At 31.4% G+C, this 22,604-nt stretch overlaps 2 protein-coding genes and 1 long non-coding RNA gene across 3 annotated transcripts; 2 read left to right on the top strand and 1 right to left on the bottom strand.

Moving 5' to 3' along the window:
• The first annotated feature begins 4,168 nt into the window (after nucleotides 1–4,168).
• On the top strand, nucleotides 4,169–9,017 carry LOC107864012 (cytochrome b-c1 complex subunit 6). Its single transcript, XM_016710259.2, has 5 exons — nucleotides 4,169–4,320; nucleotides 4,496–4,542; nucleotides 7,365–7,449; nucleotides 8,626–8,715; nucleotides 8,823–9,017. Coding segments are annotated over exons 2-5 (210 nt in total). The 5' UTR covers nucleotides 4,169–4,320; nucleotides 4,496–4,540; the 3' UTR covers nucleotides 8,856–9,017.
• A 3,616-nt stretch (nucleotides 9,018–12,633) lies between these two features.
• Nucleotides 12,634–21,161, bottom strand: LOC107864011. The gene is made up of 3 exons (XR_001672549.2): nucleotides 20,900–21,161; nucleotides 20,599–20,690; nucleotides 12,634–12,831 (listed from the first exon to the last, which is right to left on the bottom strand). It is a non-coding gene; the product is annotated as an uncharacterized LOC107864011 (long non-coding RNA).
• LOC107864010 (coniferyl alcohol acyltransferase) lies at nucleotides 13,469–15,148 on the top strand. The gene has a single exon (XM_016710258.2). It carries the CDS (start codon nucleotides 13,508–13,510, stop codon nucleotides 14,993–14,995), a length of 1,488 nt encoding a protein of 495 aa, XP_016565744.2. The 5' UTR covers nucleotides 13,469–13,507; the 3' UTR covers nucleotides 14,996–15,148.
• Nucleotides 21,162–22,604: the final 1,443 nt, after the last annotated feature.

Genomic DNA, 22,604 nt, shown 5'->3' with positions numbered 1-22,604 from the left:
AATATTAGACAAAATAAAATTTGACTTGTATATTTTTTTTTCGAAATTCAAATTTCAGTTACTAGTTTTGTCCATAAATGAGTTAATGTTAGCTAATTATTGCCATTAATTAAGAAACAGTGATATAATTACTGATTTCAATTACCTTAAATTTAGGAATAACGGTTTCATTATACATTCCACCAATGTATAATGTTTGGCCGAATGTATGAATATATTTGTCAAAATTCGGGAAAGATAAAATAAGATGGGATTTTGTGTAAATACCTTATTAAGCTAGGGATCTTGAGTCGGGGGTCTATCGGAAACAACCTTGCTACTTCTACGGAGGTAGTGGTATGGACTACGTACATCTTACCCTCCCCAGACCTCACGATGTAGGAATACACTGAGTTTGTTGTTGTTGTTGTTGTTGTACTTTCTTAAACTAGGGGATTTATGTTGTTTACACAAATTTTAAAGGGAAAAATATATAGAGTAGCATACTTAATAGTTAAATTACAAAAAATAGCAACAGTTTTGTGTAATTACTCCATGTAGCATAAATAGCATTAGTTTTAATAAAACTTAATTACTTTTACCCTAGAAAAAGTTACTGAGCATAGTCTCCCTATTTCACGCTTTCCAACATATATTTCCTTTTTTCAAAATCTTTTTTTCCATTTTTCACGCCTCGATCATTGTTTCTGCGTCCCAATCTTCTTTCAATTTTTTTCTTTCGCACAAATTCAACCAGATCTAAAACAATTTTGTTCCTATAATTCAGGTATCTATTTAACTCAGTTATTGCATGTTAGCGTTTTCAATTTTATTTTATATTTAAATTCATAGAAAATTCGTTTTTACAATTTCTACTCTCTAATAGCTGAACACACAGTAAAATCACTATCAAAAAGTGGTATACGAAATACTAATTTATTTTTTGATTATGTACTATCGTTTAGTCTTGGTTTAACTCAAGAAAATATAGTTAAAGTTGTTTCAAATCCTTTACAGTCCAAACAATTTGTGAGTTTGAAAGAAATTAGGTCCAAGTTTCGAAACGACGCGATGAAGATTACTGAAATTTTGAAAAAGGATAAAAGGATGAAGAAAATTGATTCAATAAAAGAACAAAAATAAAAAAAGTATGAGAAGAAAAGAAAAGTCAAAAAAATTGAAGAAGTAAGGAAGAAGGATGTTGATGTTCAGATTTCTTCCGCTGATGAATCCGAAGAAGACACTGAAGATGAGATAATTTTTGGCTTTGTAAATATTTTTTATATGTATTTTTATTGTTGTGTTTAATAAGCAGTTAATATGTATTTTTTCAAGCCTTTAATATGTATTTAGAAAATTTTAGCCGTTAATATGTATTTTAGCATGTGTGAGATACTAATGAAGATTTAGTGGCTAAATGTATTTTTAAGTATATTTGATATGTATTTTTTTTCATATTCAAATACATATACATGTTATATGTACTTTTTGTTTTGTTTAATAAGGTGCAGGTGTAAAATGTATTTTTATAGCAGGATGATATGTATTATGGATTCATGAGAGCTGATATTTTGTTAACATACGTTTTTTGCTTTTAGTGATGATTTTTGTATTTTTTGTTGTTGTTCATAATACATATGAATTTATAGATTGATGGCGTGCTGATATGTAGTTAGGGATTGATGTGAGTTGTGTTCTTTTTAACCATTGTATTTTGGTTATAGTTTAAGACATTGTAGTTTTACTTTTTATAGGTGCTGCATGACGACATATTCATTGCAAGAAAACTTCCTCGTTTGGCACCAAATATGTCCATGTCAACACACTCTGTAGAAGATATGCTGCACTACTGTGGGACTATGGTATTCGGAAATAAGACGCGAATGCTCATAGTGATTTTGAAGCACCATCGAGGCCTGTTAGGCAAAGTAGAATAACTAGTGTCACATAAGTTCTAGATGTATGATGGTTTGTGGATTTATTACATTGGATATTGTAACAAGCGGGTATATAGATGTAGTTTAATATGTATTTTTGCTAACTTATATTGAACTGCATGTTACAGTAAGTGAAAAATTTGTTCAATTTTACTTGTTTTATATGTTCAGTTTTTACATGTTACAGTGAGAACTAACCTAAAAAATACATATACAACTAAAAATACATATGGATGAACAAATACATATGACAGTTAAAAAACACATATAACCTAAAAATACTTATACGGTGTTAAAATACATATGCAGTGATCAGATAATTAGATAAAAATACATTTCAAATCTAAATCCTATGTTAGGTGTTCAACTCTACCAATATGAATAAATAAATACACTACATCTCAAATACATCTAATGCTGCAGCATCTTCAGATACCACCAAAGCTCCTTCGTTATATGTATTTAATATTGTTTGTAAGTTGTCACAACTTTGTCTCTTCTTTCGGCAACACACACAGATGAACTTGCAAAGCTGCTCCCTACAACTTTCTCCAAAATGCTTACATATAAAGGAAGAAATGAGTTCATGTCTTGAATATCTTTTTTCTGCAACACAAACACCTTTAAACCCATATCATTATGTATTTGTATTTACCCTGTATTACCAGTGATTTGATATTCTACTAGAATCCGTTTCCTATTTAAGTCCACATTTAAGTGACATGCCAAAATATCATGCACATCATTGAATGATGCTATTGTGCTCAACTGTATAACATCATTGACGTAATCTTCGTAATTTTTTTCATACGTCCATCTACCGGAGTGCTTCACAAGAACTAGTATGCTTCTCATTTGTAATTGATTTTACATAAAGTAAACAAACATACATATTTGTCAGATGTCAATTGTTACAACACTCACCTTTCTATTATAATAGCAAACAAATTAACATAACCACCAAATAAACTCAAAAATACATTTACACTAATAAGGAATATAGATTTTTCGGTTAACACAACAATTTTTTCCAACCATAACAATGGTTCAAAAAAATTATGTTAAAGCTTACATACACTCAAATTCAAAAACATTAGATTATAACACAACAAAATACATCAATTTGAACATACTCAATTATATCAAATCTAACAAACTAAATTCTATTTTTTTATTCTTCTAACAATACATATGAACCAACAATGCTGCTACAAAAATACATATGAGAATTTTTACAATCAAATACAAACAGTTAGAACCAAATGAATTATATCGTCTAGAACAAAATGATTTCAATCGATTTATTATTCTACCAATACATATGAACCAACGACAACACTAAAAAAATACATATGATAGTGTTTAAAGTAAAATATAATCAAAGCAATAGTTTCCAACAATAACAAGAGTTCAGAAGATTCTGTTAAAGCTTACATACACTGTAATTCAAAAACATCAGAATCGAACACAACCAAATACATCAGTTTGAACAACCACAATCAAGCTGATTGCGATCAATCGTTCTGCTAGGTTTTCAAAAAAGTACTGAACAGACTTAAAATCAAATTCTGTTTTCAATATACTCATATTTGATTATACGACAGCAGTAAATAAATCGACAATGCATCACAAATTGAGGAATTGAAAAAAAGATCGGCAAAAATAAAATATACTCAACAAAAAATAAACTAATCTAATACCTGAAATCACACTTAAGCACTAATTCGAAGAAGATAATTAAATTCCAAAGTGTTAACGAGAACAACGTAATGTTGATAGTTGAACTTCACGAAACTTTTTTCAAAGAACAACAAATATAATTGAATTTGATTGTTCAATTACAGTGAATCTGAAGCTTCAACAAAAATTTGAATTGATTTTTATTTTGAAGAATCATGCGTTTAGCGACTGAAAATTTGTATCAATTTTTTTTTTTTGAAGAATCACGCATATAGTGAGTGGATAATACAGTTTTTTTTGAATCTGAACAGAGTTGTTAGAAGTTAACGGAAAAAGGGTGATTAGTGAGCTTTTAATAGGATTGTAATCTTTAATTATTAATTTATGGAATTATTACCATATTTAAATCAGATAATTAATGCAGTAAAAATAATTGTATTTGTATTTTTATAGCAACACTTCACAAAAATATATATAAAAAATTGCTATAATATGCAATTATGAAAGTGTTGATATGAAATTTATAATTAAGGGTCTAAGTATGCTATTTCTGAATTTTGCCCAATTTTAAACAGGACATTTTTGAGTAAACACCATGCCTCATTTTCTGGGGAAAGCTAGAAGACCAATTCAAAAAGCCCAATAGTACAGAAAAAAAAAGGCCCTTTTTAAGTCTTTCAATTCTGTCTTCTCTTTGCTATTCACACCTCATTCATTCAGTCAGGTTGCTCCTCTTCTACGCATTTAATCTCCTTCCCGTCTCCATATTTACATTTTATTTTTCCATTTTTATTTTCTTTATTCCATACATGTGCAGAATTTTGTTTTTCAAATCGGTTTTCCATTTTTTAACTGCTTAATTAATTTTGTATTAATCAGTGTAAATATTGCATTTGCAGGTTAATTTGTAGAATCAAAGTCGTCATCTCCAATATTTATTTGTCATGTGAGTACTGTTGATCTATTGATAATGAATCTATTCTCTCTTCATTACTAGATTAATTTTAGGTTTAATTTTCATGTCATTTATGTGTCTTATTTCATTTTCACAATCGAATTGCTTTAATATTAATGTGATTTTGGTTGTTAATTGGACCTTTCACATTGACAGAAATGAAATTATTGGAAATCCTAGCATAAAATTGTATCTGTTTAACGTGTTAGATAGATTTATTTTTGCTGTTTGCATATCGTGATAATAATGTAAAAGCACAACACATGAACACGGAAACAAAGTAAAGCTAAGAATCCGAGAGCCCAATGGGATGCCAATTGGAGTGTGTGGGGATGATCCTTGCTCTCCCGAAACAACAAAGCTTGGAAAGTATAACAGCCGAGAATAAGGAGAGAAAGCTTAAAATATTAGGAAAAAAGTAGTAATGTTGTATTGCTTGAGAATCAGAATGCTTTACAAAAAAGAGAGGCAAACTATTTATAGGTTACAAATGCAATGAAGCCGTTGGTGTTGCTGACCAGCCCCAACGGTCGTTCAAACTCATTTACGCCCCTGGCCTTTTTTCCTAGGTGCTCATTTTGTTTGTGCTTTAAGTTTAATGTTTCTATTCAGCGGACATGGTTATTGACTAGAACTTATTGAATCCATGTTTGGGATCATAATAAATTAAAAGTTGCTCCTGCTACCCAGCCAAGAGCCTTGAGCATTATACACGGACGTGCTGTAGGAGTAACCCATTACCTTCTGGGTGGAATTACCACAACATGGGCATTCTTCTTAGCAAGAATTATAGCAGTAGGATAATGGCTAGGAGGATATGAAAAGCATTATGGCATTACGGTTTTCAAGCATTATGGCATTACGATTCCCTTTTCTTACCCTTTGTCCCCTTGTCTTTTTATCCACATCATCGAAGTATCAACCCAATTTCCTCCCGGCACATCTTCTCTTCATCCCGAGGATGTTCCTTCGATGGATGGTCATAGCTGAATCCTTCCACTCTGTGGACTTACCTACACACGTTCCACCCCTCATCTTGCCACGTGCCTTAGCCAAATTCTTCCAATACAAAAATTATCTTTTTGTGATTAGCCAAAATCTCCCAATACAAAATTATCGTTTTGTTCCAATACAAAAATTATCTTTTTGTGATTAGCCAAAATCTCCCTATACAAAATTATCTTTTTGTGATTTCTCCCATTGTTTATCTAATGTAGAAACATCAATAGTTCAATTATGGTTGTTGCTATAAAAAAGAAAAGAAATAGTTTGGTATACTCCAAATCTTGTTAGCGTTCTAAAGTGCAAAGGATTACCATTTTTAGCACATCTCTTTAAAACACATTGACTATCGAGCTAATATTCCCAAGTAGAAGGATGAATTATGTATCTGTTCTTGAGCATGTTGGGGGATTAGGCGGCAGGATTTTGATTGGGTGGGTTCAAAGAAAAATTCCCAAGTAGAAGGATGAATTATGTATCTCTCCGAGAAGCAGTATGCCATTTCTGGAAATACCTTCGCCCGGTGTGATTGGAGAGTGGAAGCGAGTGTCCTAGGATCAAATCTATCCTGTTATATTTGGATTCAGTTACTGAACTTTCAACATCAATGTCATGGGGCTAAATTCTTCTACCATGTTAGCGTGCTATCTTCTATTTCTTTTGTTGCACAAAACATTTTAAAATTTCAATTCTCTCTAAATCTTAGCATTTATCTTTAAAAATGAAAAATGATTAAAGGTTTTTTAATAATATGCATAGACTTCAAGTGTGACACTGATTCCAACACATCCATATGTGTGTGTATGTGCATATCAGGCGATTAGCATGTACATTGGGCCATGCTGAGCAGATGCAAACTTACTGAAACTTCAACAAGTTCTACTTAATTTCATGTGTTAACCCGAAGTGCTTTGACACAATCCTTATCCTTTCTCTGATGCAACAACTAATTATTTAACCTTATTCTTTCATTGGTGCAACTTCATGTATTAAAGAATACTTTCATGTGTCAATTCTAATAATTTATACCCAGCTACATATTACTCAACCTTATTTGATTGGTTCTGGATTGTTTCCGATTCTATCCATTTATTAGCCCATCCTGGATAGTATTATAGTGTTTTCAGCGTGAAGCAACGTTTTTGAGTGTATGTTCCATGTTGAAACCATCGTAAATCTTTTAATGGTGCTTTGTCGAAGGCTCAACTTCTTTGATTGTTTTTTCTAAATTCTTCTTATGCACTAATATTTTCTTTTGATATACCCTATTCCTCTATATCCATGCAGCAAGTTTGTGATGTAGCTAGATGGTAATAAACATTATTGTCCATTTTTACTTAGCTTCCATTAAGTTAAGGTGCGCTGAAATGAGATGTTGTGAATTGTGAGTTGGCCCTCTTCATAAGCTTGTATACTTTGCAGACGAGTAGGAGGAGAGACATTTTCATGCTATTTTTCCTAATAACTAATATGTCAGAAGCATCTGATATTGTTCTTAGACGATAAGCACTCAAAGATATTAAGCTCATGTTACAAACATGAAGTTATACTGTTGTAATTAATGACAAGTGACAACTCAGGGACTGTTGAGTTTGGTTGGTGCTATACTTGAAAAAAAATTAGTAATGCGAAGCTGGTTAGTCTTACCCTTCTGTAGTTGTATTTGTAAAATTTGTATGACTAAGAACTTTTTGAAGTATGCTTCAATCTGTTTGTTTTGGTGTAAATTATGATCTACATGCAGGATTTTTCCTTTACTAATATTGCCATCTCTTTTAGAGGATATATTGCTGATGGTTTCCTTTGTTCAGGTCGGATGAGGAAGTTGTTGACCCAAAGGCAACAATGGAAGTAACTTGCAAGCCTAAGTGTGTAAGGCAACTAAAGGATTATCAGGTGATCCCACCATAATTGAACAGCCATTCAGTTATATCAAAGGGCTTTTTTTGTTCTTATATAATTATTGGAACTATTACTTGTGTCAAACCTGACTTAGTCAGGTATTAACATTTCATATTGTGGTTAATACAGTTACTAGTCTGGGAAATTAATTTTGTCTATTGTTACATATGTGCTTATACCATTCAAGCACTTTCTGCTCCATATGGGCCCAACATGAAGTAATCTATTTTCTTGATTAAAAAAAAAACTTACGTCCTTTTTGGTCTTCTGCTGATTAAACTAGTTATTGGGGTGAGCTGTAATCTGGACTTGATTGTTTATGTTAGTGGAAGGCTAATTTTTATTATTGGTAACATTATCATGTACGGTCTCCACAAGAACTAAGAGCGACACAAAAATATCTTGGATGATGTCATGAACTAACATGTGACTAACGGGCTTGATCTGTAACAGTTTGGTCTTTCTAAGCAGCCAAGAGGCAAATGTATGGGCCTCCAAGTACTACACCCCCCCATATTAGTACTCCAGATTTCAACTGGTCAGCAGAATGCTAGTATTTGTATGCTCTCGTTTTTTTCCTTGTACAAGCATGCCTTTCGATCAAAGAGTAACAACGAACTCAATCAGTTTGAACTTTAACCTTGCTCATTTTTCTGTATCATAGCTGTCTATGGGTCTATTGTTCTTTGTATTGCCAACAATATGCCGTAACAAGTTTTTGAGAAGAACCAGTGTGTCGTAAGATATTCCTTATCCAAGACTATGATTTTCGATGCCATTAAACCTTTTCTTAGTTTTTGTCTTTCAACTTCTTGTTGATCTACTCCCTCTGCCTAAATCTTTGCCAACTTAATTATTTGTGTAATGAATGTGCTTTGGACATTGGGAATCTGGGTTTCTAACTTTTGGAAGGATTTCAGGGTCTCTCTCTGTTGAAAGTGAATTGTGGTTGGGTGTTATGATTGAAGGATGATGTGTCATTCATTTGTGATAACTGCCACCTAAGATAACAATACAGTAGCATTCATTTGATCTTCTGAACAATTGCATTTAAAATCTGTTTTGTGCAATTCCTTAATAGTTGTCTCTGTTCATTTGTTGTGAACAGTTGCCTGATGCAAATGTCTTTACTCTCTTTGTGGCTCTAATTTGGGAATCTGCATCCTACAGGCATGTACTAGAAGGATAGAAGGCGATGAATCAGGGAGCAAGCATTGCACTGGACAGTATTTTGATTACTGGCAATGCATTGACAAATGTGTAAGCTCTATTTCTCTACTCTCCCTTGTTGAACATGTGCCACCACTTGTTTCTTCATTTTTTTTGGCTGTTCGATTTTTAATCTTTTTGTGGAATTGTTTACACAGGTTGCCCCGAAACTATTTGAAAAACTCAAGTAACAGGATATAAGTAGTTGTTCCATCGCAATTTATCTTGCTTTTTCGTTGTTGAAGCCTGTGCAACAGACTTACAATCTCTTCAATGAACTTGGTTGCTGCATGGAAAATTTTGTACTATGCACGCCTTAAAAAGTGATTAATAAAGGATACTTATGGGTTAAATTCTGTGGACACTTTAATTGGTTCCCTAATTTCTTTGTATTGTGGGGGAAAATGTCTTCGCCTATATGTGGAAGTCATAAATCTCAGAGATTTGTTTAAAGCTTGTTTCTTCATAGTTTTGATTGTTTAGTGGTCTATAGTCCTGAATTATTTGGCATTAAATTTTGCATACGACCCTAGGTAGAAAATATTGCTAAATGAGTTGCTTTAGAGTACATAAAAGACCAAGGTGCAGTCAGCTGCCGGTGTTAAAATGGGTTTTCTTCTTGACCGTCATTCTTATTTCTTCTCTGAAGAGGTAATAGGTATCCCGTGAAATGGTCTATGGGTTGTTTGCCTTGTACATCGTATATAATTCAGAGTATAATCCATCTCTACCAAGAATTTTGCGCTCCGATGACTCACGCTGAATGAGCTGCAAATTATTATTTTTAGGAAAAAAATGTAACGTGTGGAAGTATTGGATTAGTAAGTAATAATGCTCTTTGTACTAATCTTTTAGTTATTTGTGTATTGTCCTATGAGTTTGCGATAATAAAAAGAAGGGATATCTATATGACTTAGTTAAGCACAGACTTCTAATTATCCTATTTAGATTAAGTTTTAATTAATTATAATTCATAGCCCCTTTTGCCTATTAATTATTTCCAATTACAATTCATAGTCTCTCTCATTCTCTATTTTCTATTACTCTCTTTTTTTTTTCTCCTTTTTCAAAAAAAAAATTTCCCTTTATTTTTTCCCTTTCTTTTTTCTTTTTTCACTTTTTTCCTTCTTCGTTTTTTTTTTTTCATTTTTTCTCCTTTCTTTTTAATTTTTTTTTTCCTGTATTTTCTGTTACTCTCCTTTTCTTCTTCTTCTTTTTTTTTTTTTTTTTTTTTTTGTATTTTTTCTCTTTTTTAAAAAGAAAAAATTTCTCCTTTTCATTTGTGTGAACTAGCAAACACAAATAAAAGTGCAGACTATACAATACAAATACAAATGCAAAATATAACAGACAAATACAAGTGCAAACTATAAACATAAATATAAATGTAAATTATAGCATACAAATACAAGTGCAAACTATAAAACATAAATATATATGTGAACTATAATATACATATAAAATATAAATTGCAAATTATAATATATAAATACAAGTGTGAACTATGAATACTTGTTTGTATTTATTGATACAAATAAATCAAAGTTTTAAACAAATACATGTAAATCATTTGTTTGTAGTATTTGTATCAAATCATATTTGTTTATTTACAAATACGAATGACAATTTTGACATACAAATACAAACAATGTATTTTTATCAAACGATACATTACATATTTATATATTTTAGAATAAAAAAATATTTAATACATTTACTTATTGTATACAAATACAAATGATAAATTGTATATAGTCACGCGTAAATGCAATATGCAATCAATTTACAAATACATATACAAAATAATTCTTTAAAAATAAAAAAGTATCGATGAAAATAGAATACAAATACAAATATAATCTAAATATAACTTAAATACACAAACACAATAAAACAACAATATAAATATAGTTCAATATAATATGCAGTCAATTATAAAATACAAACACAAAACAGTTCTTTAAACTACAAGTGTGAATTATATAAAATATAAATGATGGTGTAAACTAACAAATATAAATTCAAATGCGAACTACAAAATATAAATATAAGAGCGAATTTTAAAATACAAATACAAATATAATTGCATCGATGAATACAAAAATATAAATGACGGTGTGACTACAAATACAATAAACAATTGTGTTATTTATGTTATCATCCATGACTTGTGCTCGAGTAGTCATATTTTTCAAAAATACAAAAAATAAAAAAAAAAAAAAAAAAAGATAAAAAAAAAAAAAGTACAAAAAAGAAAATAAAAAAAAATCAAGTAAGAAAAAATAAGAAGAAAGAGAAATAGAAGAGAGAGGAAAAAGAAAAAAAACAAAAAGTAAGAAACGAAAAAATAAAATAAGAAAAAATAAAAATAAAAGAAGAAGAAAAAAGGGGAAAACACAAAAAAGAAAAAAATATAAAAAAATGAAAAAGAAAAAATGATAGTGTTTTTGGCGAGACTAAATATGTAGTATATTTATGTTTTTTTATGAATGCAGATCACTGAGTAAAAGTAAATACAACAGCTGTGAATCATATAAAACAGCTATAAATGATAAATATATGAAGTGTGGCTATAGAAGGTGGGTTTTGTGTCAAACTTTTGCTATTTTTGAAACTTTTTCTAAAAATTATATATAGAGAGAGAAAATGGTCAAATTGCCACAAACCTTTACCCTTAATCTCAACTACATACTTATGCTTTAATAGGGTCCTATGACCCTCCTTAACTATTTTAAAATAAAATTATTATCCCTCCAACGCTGACATAGCAAAGAGTGTGTTTCACTCTCTTTAAAGGGAGTGAGAACGAAAATATTTTAATAAAAATTTATTTTTAATATTTCTTTAAATAAATATATATAATTTTAATTATTATTTTTCTTTGTTCTTCTTCTTCCATTCTTCTTCTACTCCAATTCTTCTTCTTATTCAATGACATCCAAGAATGACAATTAATTTTTTTCTTCTTCTTCTTCTTCAATTCTTCTACTTCTTCTTCAATGGCATCTAAGAATCCATCAATGGCAATTAGATTTTTTTTTTTTTTTCTTCTTTTTCTTCAATGGCATCCAATAACCCATCAATGATAACTAATTTCTTCTTCTTCTTCTTCTTCTTCTTCTTTCTTCTTCTTCTTCAATGGCATCCAAGAACCCATCAATGACAATTAATTTTTTTTTTCTTCTTCTTCAATGGCATCCAAGAACTCATCAATGACATTTCTTTTTCTTCTTCTTCTTCATCACTGTCGTGACGCCATTTTGTGAAAATCGAATATTTTTCGAACATTAATTGTTGATTTGATTTTGATAAGATTACATATCGTGTGAATTTCATATTATTCATTATGCCATTGAAGAAGAAGAAGAAGAATAGAAGAAGAAGAGGAAGAAGAAGAAAAGAAGAAGAAGATGATGATGTGACGTGGCATGGCGTGGAATTAATTTTTTATAGTAAAAAAATGATATATGACGTGGAATTACGTGGCATGACACGTGGCAGCGCGTGTAGACCACAAATCAAAATAAAATCTGGGTATGAGTTTTTAGAGGGATATATATTCCACTTTAAAATAGTTCGGGGGTAATAATTTCATTTTAAAATAGTTCGGAGAGGTCATAGGACCCTCTCAAAGTATAAGTGTGTAGTTGAAATTTGAAGTAAAGGTTGGGGGTATTTGATCATTTTCTCTCTCTATATATATTTGATGAACAAAAGAAATATTATAATTGTAAGAGTGCTTACATTAATGTAAAAGTTACATAAATTCCAACCCTTTTGAAGCTCCTATATCACATTCTCCTGAACACATTACTTGATTTTATATGAATACATCACATTTTTTTGGATACATCACTTAATTTTATATGAATATATTAAATTCTTCGATGACATATGTAAACTTTTATGTAAATCAGAAATTTATGTAATTACTTAAAAGAATTGAGATTTTAAATAATAATGATAAGTTAAATTATGATATGATATAATTTTTCCTAAAATATCCAGACTATTTATTGCCAGGTGAATTAACACTCTTAAAAATAAAGTAAAATTGACATGAACAAGAAAAATGAGAATAATATGCAAACTGCCGTATGGTCCCATATGGGAAAAGTAGGGGGAAAAAAAGAATAAAAGAGCTCCAACTTTCAAGGGTGGATACGCCTGCCAAAAAGTCATAAAGTTAGGTTTAACTCATTATTTTCACTGTTATTGTAAAATATATGTTGAATTGGAGCATCAAATTGATCTACGGACGATAAGTAGGCGAATTGAATTGGATTTGGATGAATTAAAAATAAATTGAGTCAAAATATATGGGATTGAAATGCATTCTTATGTAAATATAGATAAAAATGAATTAGATTAAGATATGAATTGGGTAAAATTATTTTAATCCACTTTAATCTCCTAAAATCGAAAACCGTGATCCTTACACATGTCAACTGAATATTTCTTGTACATATAATTTGCATACAAACATCTTCAATTTTCAATTGGTGCCTTAACTAATTTCCCTGAATTTGCCTGGCCAGTGGCCTCTTTACCACTTCTGGTTTGGTATAATGAATAAGAGATAACTAATCTTGAAATTAATTTTTGATTCAGCTTATCCCATTTTTGGTTGAGATGAAATGCATGGAACAACTCATCCCGAAATTAGTTATATCGAGATTGTAGTGTTATTTTTATCCCACCTTGAGTGTGGGATAACTAATCCCGAGATAACTTGTTTCGAACCAAACGGCCCTACAAGTCCAAATTCATAATGCAATCTTCCCTAAGCATTTCACTTGCACTAAGTTCTGATCGTCCATTTTTCTCTATCACTTAATTCATAATGGTAAAAGACATCATTATGTCCGTCTTCTTTTCTATAAAGAAGGTGTGCAGGTTCAATGTATTAGACCAAAATAGATCAAATCGATCACAAGATAAAGATTTTGTAGGCAATCTCATGGCACTGGTAGACGCAAGAGATGGTGATTACACAGTAAGTTTCATAAGAAAGTCTGTAGTAAAAGCCAGTGGTCCGACTCCGGAGTCACATGTTCTCACCCTTTCCAACCTCGACCTCCTTTCTGGACGTTTTCCAGTGACTTACTTTTATGTCTACCACAAAGTAAAGCATAACGACTCATCAACATCTATCGGCCATGAATTAAGAAAGTCGCTTGCTGATTGCCTCTCACATTTCTACCCGTTTGCTGGTCGAATTATTCCAAATCCAGATACTAATGAGCCTGAAATTGTATGTGATAACACTGGTGCTTTGTTTCTGGAAGCACAAGCCAACACTTGTCTTAAAGAACTTGACTTTTATAATCTCAACGACTGTCTGGAGGGAAAATTAGTTCCAACAAATCAGGAGTTTCCAGTACAAGTCCAACTGACAATTTACAAATGTGGAGGCATATTTATATCATTCACATTTGACCACGCATTAGGTGATGCTAGTTCCTTCAGTAAGTTTATACTGATGTGGTCTGAGATAGCGAGGAAAATGTCCCTCTCTTTCTCTCCGGATCACAGGCGCTATCTTCTTCATGCGAGAAATCCACCCATTTACAACCCTTCCTTTAGTGAATCATTCGTTTCATGCTCCCTGCATGATATCCACAACATATCATCGACCCAGAGAACACTGCTTAAGCGCCTATACTACATTGATGCATCAAGCATCGATAGACTGCAAAAATCCACATCTGTTGATGGTACCAAAAGGACAAAAATAGAGGCGTTCTCTGCTTATATCTGGAAGATTATGGTTAAGGCAATTGATAAAGGCCACAAAAAGTGCAAGATGGGATGGTTAGTGGATGGAAGGAGGAGGATATGCAGCAACAGTGAGAAACAAATGGAGAACTATATTGGAAATGCTTTATCCCTAGCTGTTGGAGAAGCAAGTGTGAGTGAAATTGAGCAAGCGTCTATATCAGATGTTGCAAATGACGTGCACAATGCTATCTCTAAAGTGACAAGCACTGCAGCACATTTTTTAGACTTAATTGATTGGATTGAATGGCACAAGCCTGGATTGATGCTCTCGAAGATTGTCCTCGGACAAGGTGGTCCAGCAATTGTTGTTTCATCTGGACGGAGATTCCCCGTGGCTGAAGTAGATTTTGGCTTTGGAAGTCCAGTACTTGGAACAGTCTACTCCACTATAAAAAAGCTTGGAGTTGGTTACATCAATCAAAGGCCAGCTGCAAAGGGCGATGGATCGTGGACTGTCTCAGTTATACTGTGGCCTGACATGATTGAAGCATTAGAATCAGATTCCAACCAGGTTTTTCAACCTATGACTTCAAATCATCTTAAACTTTAGCTGGTCCAATGGTGTCTTCAAAGTCAAATTCCTAATTTACAAGTATCTTTCCAAATTAAGGATCTCTATTTTCAGATTTATATTTCATTTATCTAAATGCCTGTCATGCTGTTTTCGGTGAAAAAGCAATTAAAAATATTCACTCTTCTAAAATAAGTGGTGTTTTTAGTTTAAGCCGACATATTTATGGTGTTTTAAGTTTGGACATACCCCTTAGAAAAAAATACTCATTCTTAGAAAATAAGATGTATTTTACTAACACATTCAAGATGTAGCTTCAGAGGCGGCTCAAGAACGTTGGGGGCCTAAAGCAAAGTTTTACTATGAGCCTTCAAATTCAACTACTGTTTTGCGACAATTCGGACATAAAATCTTCAATTTTTTGAAATAAAAAATATAATATGTCTATTTACATGTACTATATAAAAAATTTACATATTTTAAAAACTACATAAAAATAGTGTAATTCTATTTAGTTAAGAATTCAAATTATTCAATAAAATCATGCTCGAGAAAAAAAATTATTGACTCCCCAATAATAATTAAGACACATAAATTAAAACGAAAGGAGTATTATTAGAATATAGATTAACTATCCTTGACTATCAATTACATTAACTAAGTAACTTTTTGTATAAAGATCTTATACTTTTCTACCATAATATTTGAAAAGAGTTAATACATAAAAATGACCCTAAACTTGACACCAAATTATAACTTTGACCTTAAACTTTGATAGTGCAGAAATAGGACCTTTAACTATTCAAAACCTGAACAAATATGACCTCCGATTTTGCAACCCCATGCGTGAGTTTCACTCGCGCCTACATGGAAAGGTAATCCAATCACACGGGGCCACGTCGTTAAAAGGGCTGACTTGGAGAGAGATCATATTTGTGCAGTTTTGAATAGTTAAAGGTCATATTTGTGCACTGTCAAAGTTTTGTTTTTTGTGTTAAAACGACGTCGTTATTATTATTATTATTATTATTATTATTATTATTATAATAATAATAATAATAATAATAATAATAATAATAATAATAATAATAACTTTTTTATATATTTCTATAGTAGCAACACCTAACCTTTTTTTAATTTTAAAAAATTATTATTGTTATTATTATTATTATTATTATTTTATTTATTTATATAGCAACAACACTTAGCTTTTTTTTAATTAAAAAAAAATAGCCACTAGCAGAGATTGAACCCCCACAGTAGGCTGAAGGAAGCGTCCAAGAAGAGCAAATAACACCACTGGGTTATCTAAGTGCCTTGTTTCATGTGGTTCAACATTAATATACGTACATAAATATACATTTTCTATCTTATATATCTGCAACGTAATTTTTTTACCGAGGGAGTTCGGGTGAACCCCATGGCAACCACGTAGGTCCGCCCCTCGTTAATTTAATAACGTTTTAATAACGTTAATTTAATAACATTTTAATTACGTTAATTTGATAACGTTAATTTAATATACTACTACTACTATCCTTAATAACATTAATTTAATAACGTTTTATTAAAACTATAATTTTTTTTATTATTAGTATAGTTTCATCTTTAATTTAATATTTAAATAAATAATATTTAGATATATTATATAACTTAAATTCGTCCTCTGCTTTATAATATATATATATATATACACACGCTCTAGATTTTTTCGTATGAGCCTGACCCGCCTAATTAATAAATCTTCAAATTGTTCTTTTTCCGCAATGACAAAAGAGATTATATGTCATTTTCATTTTTGAGCCGAAAATAATGAAAAAATAATAGTGAAGAGTCATTTAAAGGTCATATTTGTGCAGTTTTGAATAGTTAAAGATCATATTTGTGCACTGTCAAAGTTTAAGGTCATATTTATGTATTATGCCCTTAAATTTTAAGCTGGACCGCCCAATTTTGCGTGTTGAACACGCGTTTTGCCACGTAAGATTGGAGGTCATATTTGTGCAATTTTGAATAGTTAAAGGTCATATTTGTGCACTATCAAAGTTTAAGGTCAAAGTTATAATTTAGTGTCAAGTTTAGGGTCATTTTTATGTATTAACTCATTTGAAAATAAAAAGTACTTTTCATTCTTTTTGAAAAATAATTTATCTTTAAATCTCATTTATCTCAAGATTATTTATAGTCATACAAATACTTATGACTTAGAGTGTGTTTGGTATGACGAAAAACATTTTGTGGAAAATATTTTTTGATTTTTTTCATATTTTGTTGGCTTAAATATTTTGGAAAATATTTTTCAAATCTAAGGAAAATGAATTCCCTTAAAAAAGTAAGGAAAATATTTTCGAATACTCTCTTTCAACCGCTCTCAAGTTGAAATGTTCATACAACTCTCAAAATGACCCAATCCCTCACCACCCCATCCTCCATCCAAAAACATACTTAATTTTTTAAAAATATTTCAAATTTTTTTCTTACCCTTTACCCCTTAACCCTATCAGGCCCTCCTCCATTTTATTTTTTTTTTAATAAATTCAAACTTTTTTCTTATCCCACCTATACCCCCTCCCCACCAAAAAAAAATTATTATTTTAATTTTTTTTAAAAAAAAATAATGCAAAAACTTTTTTCTTACCCCCCCCCCCCCACAACCCCCTCCCTACCAAAAAAAGATTTGTTTTTTAATTTTTAAAAAAATATTTTTTTTTTCTTATTCCACTCTTCTTACCCTATTCGTTTTCATTATTTTTTTGTTAAATATATACAATTTTTTTAAAAAAATATTTTCCTACTTGCATAACAAACACAAGAATAAGCCAGAAACAACTTATTTTCCTAGAAAATATTTTCCTCCTTTAAAGTGAACACACTCAAAATTTATTTTTCGGATTCAAAATTTATTTTTATAAAAAGTATTTCTCTACTTTTTAGCTAAACACTAAAATGTATTTTCTGAAAAATATTTTTCATTCACTAACCACCACCACCACAACAACAACAACAAACCCAGTATATTCCCACAAAGTAGGGTCTGGGGAGGGTAGAGTGTACGCAGTCCATACCACTACCTCTAAAGAGGTAGAGAGACTGTTTCCGATAGACCCCTGGCTCAAGATTAACGACAGTATACAAAAACATCAAAAGCAAGGAACATGATAAAATAACATAGGTACGACATCCACAAAAGATTGTACATTGCCAAACAAAGAACACCAAAGTTCACCTAATTACTGGCTATGACTCATCCACACCCTTAGCCCTCTATCCTAATGTTTTTCCTCCATACCTTCCTATCCAGGGTCATGTCCTTAGTCAACTGTAACTGCTTCATGTCACACTTAATCACTTCTCTCCAGTATTTCTTCGGTCTACCCTTACCCCGCTTGAAACCTTCCAAGGTCAACCTCTCACACCTACGAACTGGGGCATCCGTACCCCTCCCCATCACATGACCAAACCATCTCAACCTCACTTCCCGCATTTTTTCCTCCACAAATACCACTCTCACCTTCTCCCGAATAATATCATTCCTAACCCTGTCAGCCTTATGAAACCACACATCCAACGCAACATCCTTATTTCCGCCACTTTCAATTTCTGGATATGAGAATTCTTAACCGGTCAACACTCCGCTCCATACAACATAGGTCGGATTGCAATTCTATAGAATTTGCATTTTAGCTTGTGGGACACCTTCTTATCGCATAAAATACCTGAAGCGAGCCTCTATTTCATCCAACCAGCCCTAATACGGTGAGAGACATCCTCATCTATCTCTCCATTTTCCTGAATCATAGACTCGAGATACTTAAAACTATCCTTCTTGCAAACCACCTGAGAATCCAACTTCACTACCACCTCTTCCTCGTGCCTCGAGTCACTAAACTTGCATTCCAAGTACTCTGTCTTGCTCCTGCTCAACCAGAAACCTTTAGACTCCAGGGTTTGTCTCCAAACCTCCAGCTTATCATTAACCCCTTGTCGCGACTCATCAATCAAAACTATATCATCTGCGAAAAGCATACACCAAGACACCTCGCCTTGTATATTTCGCGTCAAAACATCCATCACCAAAGCGAATAAAAACGGACAAAGAGTTGATCCCTGGTGCAACCATGTTAAGACCGGAAAATGTTCAGAATCTCCTCCCACAGTCCTTACCCGAGTCTTCGTCCCCTCATACATGTCCTTAATCGCTCTGATGTACGCCACCGGGACCCCTCTGGCCTCTAAGCATCTCCAAAAAACCTCCCTAGGGACCTTGTCATACGCCTTTTTCAAGTCAATAAACACCATGTGAAGATCCCTCTTCCTCTCTCTATACTGCTCTACCAGTCTCCGCACAAGGTGAATTGCCTCAGTCGTGGAGCGACCAGGCATAAAACCAAATTGATTCTCCGAAATAGGCACAATCTTCCTCAACCTCCGCTCCACCACCCTCTCCCAAACATTAGAAAAAAATTTTGAAAAATATTTTTCACTCTCCAACCAAATATAAGAAAATAAGTAAGAAATCAAATTCTTTTCCCTAAAAACATTTTCTAGGAAAATATTTTTCATATTTAATCTCTATTTCAAAAAAAAAAACAATCTCTTATTTCTTAAATTCTATATCAAGTCAAATTGCATCACATATAATAATTGAAAAAAATGAGGTCCTAAAATTTTGGGAACCTCAAGCCATTGCTTCACTTGCTTGGCCCTTGAGCTGGTCATGTGTAGCTTTTGAGTAATTTCTTGTAAATTTTTCTCTATTTAAATAAAGATAAAACTGAAAAACATCATTACATCTTCTTGATTACGTGAAATATTACTTATTTTGAAATAAAATGAAAGCACAAAACTATTAGAAACCGTCAAACGAACGAATATGTATTGATGTTCATATATTGGAGGCAGTGGAGACCTTAGCAAAGTAGAGCTAGGAACAATATTTGGAGGAGTTTGGGGCTTATAAAATTCGTAATTATATGACTCTCGCTGAAAAATCATTGGGTGACAAACAACTGTAATGGTGATTAGAACCTAATCTTTTTTTTTTTAATTGTACGAGGGCTCGTCATTGAAAAAGTTTTGTAGCCAAATTTTCTTTTATTCTAAAGTATTGGGCGCAAATCTGCCTTATTTTTTTTCCTAACTTATTAATTTTTATTTTCTTTTTAAAATAAATGTTAAAAATAATTTGCAATCTTAACCATAAAAGCCTTTTATTAGAGTATAAGATGCTTTTTTTGAAAAAAGATGCATCCTATTTTATAGTATTTCGTTAAAAATTAAAAATGAGAGCAGTGGGAGTACATAATACAAAATGGGGAAAAAATGTCACTGATCTCAGGGAAACAGAGACTGCACACACTTGACCGGCACCACCGAACTAACTGCTGTTCTTTGTACGTGAGTTCGCATATTACGCTAGGCAACTTTTATCGCATAAAATTTTCGAAGCGAGCCAACCTGCCCCAATACGGTGATAGCCTCCATTTTTGTTGGTTCAGTTCATCGATTAGTTCGAGTTTTGCATACCCCTACCTTGTTCTTGTGAAGGTAGAGAGGCCAGCCCACTTCGACGATAAATTATACTATTTATATATGAATAAAATTATTTTTTATGTATATATATAGAGTAGATGTTGAACCACCTTCGATTTGATTGACTTTTTCCGATTTTGAGCCTGTTAGTGAAAATCTTAGCTCCACCACCACTCGTCGGCTCAAGTAAAACATATCAAACCTTAAAATCAAGTAGATAACAAAACACAAACAACTGAATTAGTCTTCCAATTATGCTATTATTGTTTCAAACCTCAATTAATAACAATAAACATGGTAAAAAAAGCTCAAACTCAAAAAACTACCATTAAAGGGTACACCAAAAATTACAACAAATAACCAAAAAAAAAAACTCATAAATACAAAATGAAATCTTGGAAAGAAATTTACCACCACAAGTGAAATGGAGAGAAGGGGTTGTTGAAGGAGCTATCATCGTCCTGTAAAGAGGAGGACAGTCACCGGAAAATGCTAGATTCAACGGCGGAGGACGGCGGCCGGAGAGTGACAGTAGGAGAGAGAGAACAGAGAGAGAGAGTAAGTGATGATTGTGTTTGTTTTAGTTCGGTGAGGTCGATGATTATCTAACATAGTTAAACATGACATGTGGATATTTGGGAACCAATGATTGTAATTATCACTCAAAATGATAATAATGAGGGAAAATAATTTTTAAGGAAATTTTAAATTACAATATTCTAATTTATTACTAGTTCAGAATACTCAATTCATTCGTTTTTTACTTGTCGTTTTTTGACATGACACATTCACTACGAAAATTTATTGATATAAATATTTTACCATACGATGACTATTAATTAATATTTAGAGTAACATCTTGAAAAAAATTTGGAGAATAACTCATTAATACTGAGGATAAAATAGAAAAAAATAGTTTGTCTTTTCTTAATATATCAAAAATGACAAGACAATAACAACAACAAGAACATTCTCAGTGTACTCCCACCAGGTTAGATTTGAAGAGGATAATGTATACGCACGTGTATTTCTCGTAAGTCAATAAAATTATATATATATATAAATAAAATTATTAAAAATTAGAAATTGAACTTATAATAAATTTTATATCTATTTAAATCATATAGGTTGTACAAAATAAAAATAAAAAATAGCCAGTAAAATTTATAGTAAAAATAATATCGATATACCGGATCATAATTTATATCTCCACGGTTGAAGCTAGCAATAGCATGATCTTATATTTAAAAGAGAATTCATAATGAAATAGAATATGACAAAACCATTTAGATATTATCACGACTGTAAATATCAATAACATACTAAAATTTTTAGAAAACTTAAGTTTGTCTGATTTGAAATTCAAAAATATTAGGATTACCTAATAGTTTAAGGAGATGTTTGATTATCAAAACTTTTATTGATTTGTCCTAACTATTGGTAAAATAAATTAAAGTACAAATGCACTTTGCTCTATAATAGAAGCGGCAATGTTGAGCAGCTTGGGGTCGTCCTGGCTGCTCCAGTTGCCTACTTCAGCTGCTTCAAACGTAATTTTATTACATCACCCCTAATTAATTATTATAAATTATTTCATTTAAGTATTATAATATTAATAATATTTAATAAAAGAGTAGTTTTCAAAATGACTACTAAGTTCCTCAAAGTTTCACTTATTATTATTTGAAAAAAAAAAATAGCTGATTCAATCGTAATTTTAATGTATCACCTCCAATTAATTATTATATGTCATTTACGGATTAAAAATTAATAATATTTAATAAAAAAAGACAAACATTTTTGACATGTCTGCTTTGGTTGTTTCGACATAATTTTACTATATCGCCCTTAATTAATTATTATGAGTCATCTAAGTATTAAAAATTAATATTAAAAAATTATTATAAAGTCATCTAAGTTTTAAAAAATTAATAATATTTAATATTAAATTAACTTGACGTCTTATATGAGATCCACTTAATTTTTTTCAAAAGTATTTTCTTATATTAATTTTGTTATATAACTTCTAATTAGTTATTGTAATTCATTTAATACATGTCTACTTCGCTGCTTCAATCACGATTTTATTATATCACCCCTTATTAATTATTATGAT

Source organism: Capsicum annuum, chromosome 3, assembly GCF_002878395.1.
Source record: "Capsicum annuum cultivar UCD-10X-F1 chromosome 3, UCD10Xv1.1, whole genome shotgun sequence".
Taxonomy (NCBI): domain Eukaryota; kingdom Viridiplantae; phylum Streptophyta; class Magnoliopsida; order Solanales; family Solanaceae; genus Capsicum; species Capsicum annuum.
This window is presented reverse-complemented; position numbering and strand designations above follow the sequence as displayed.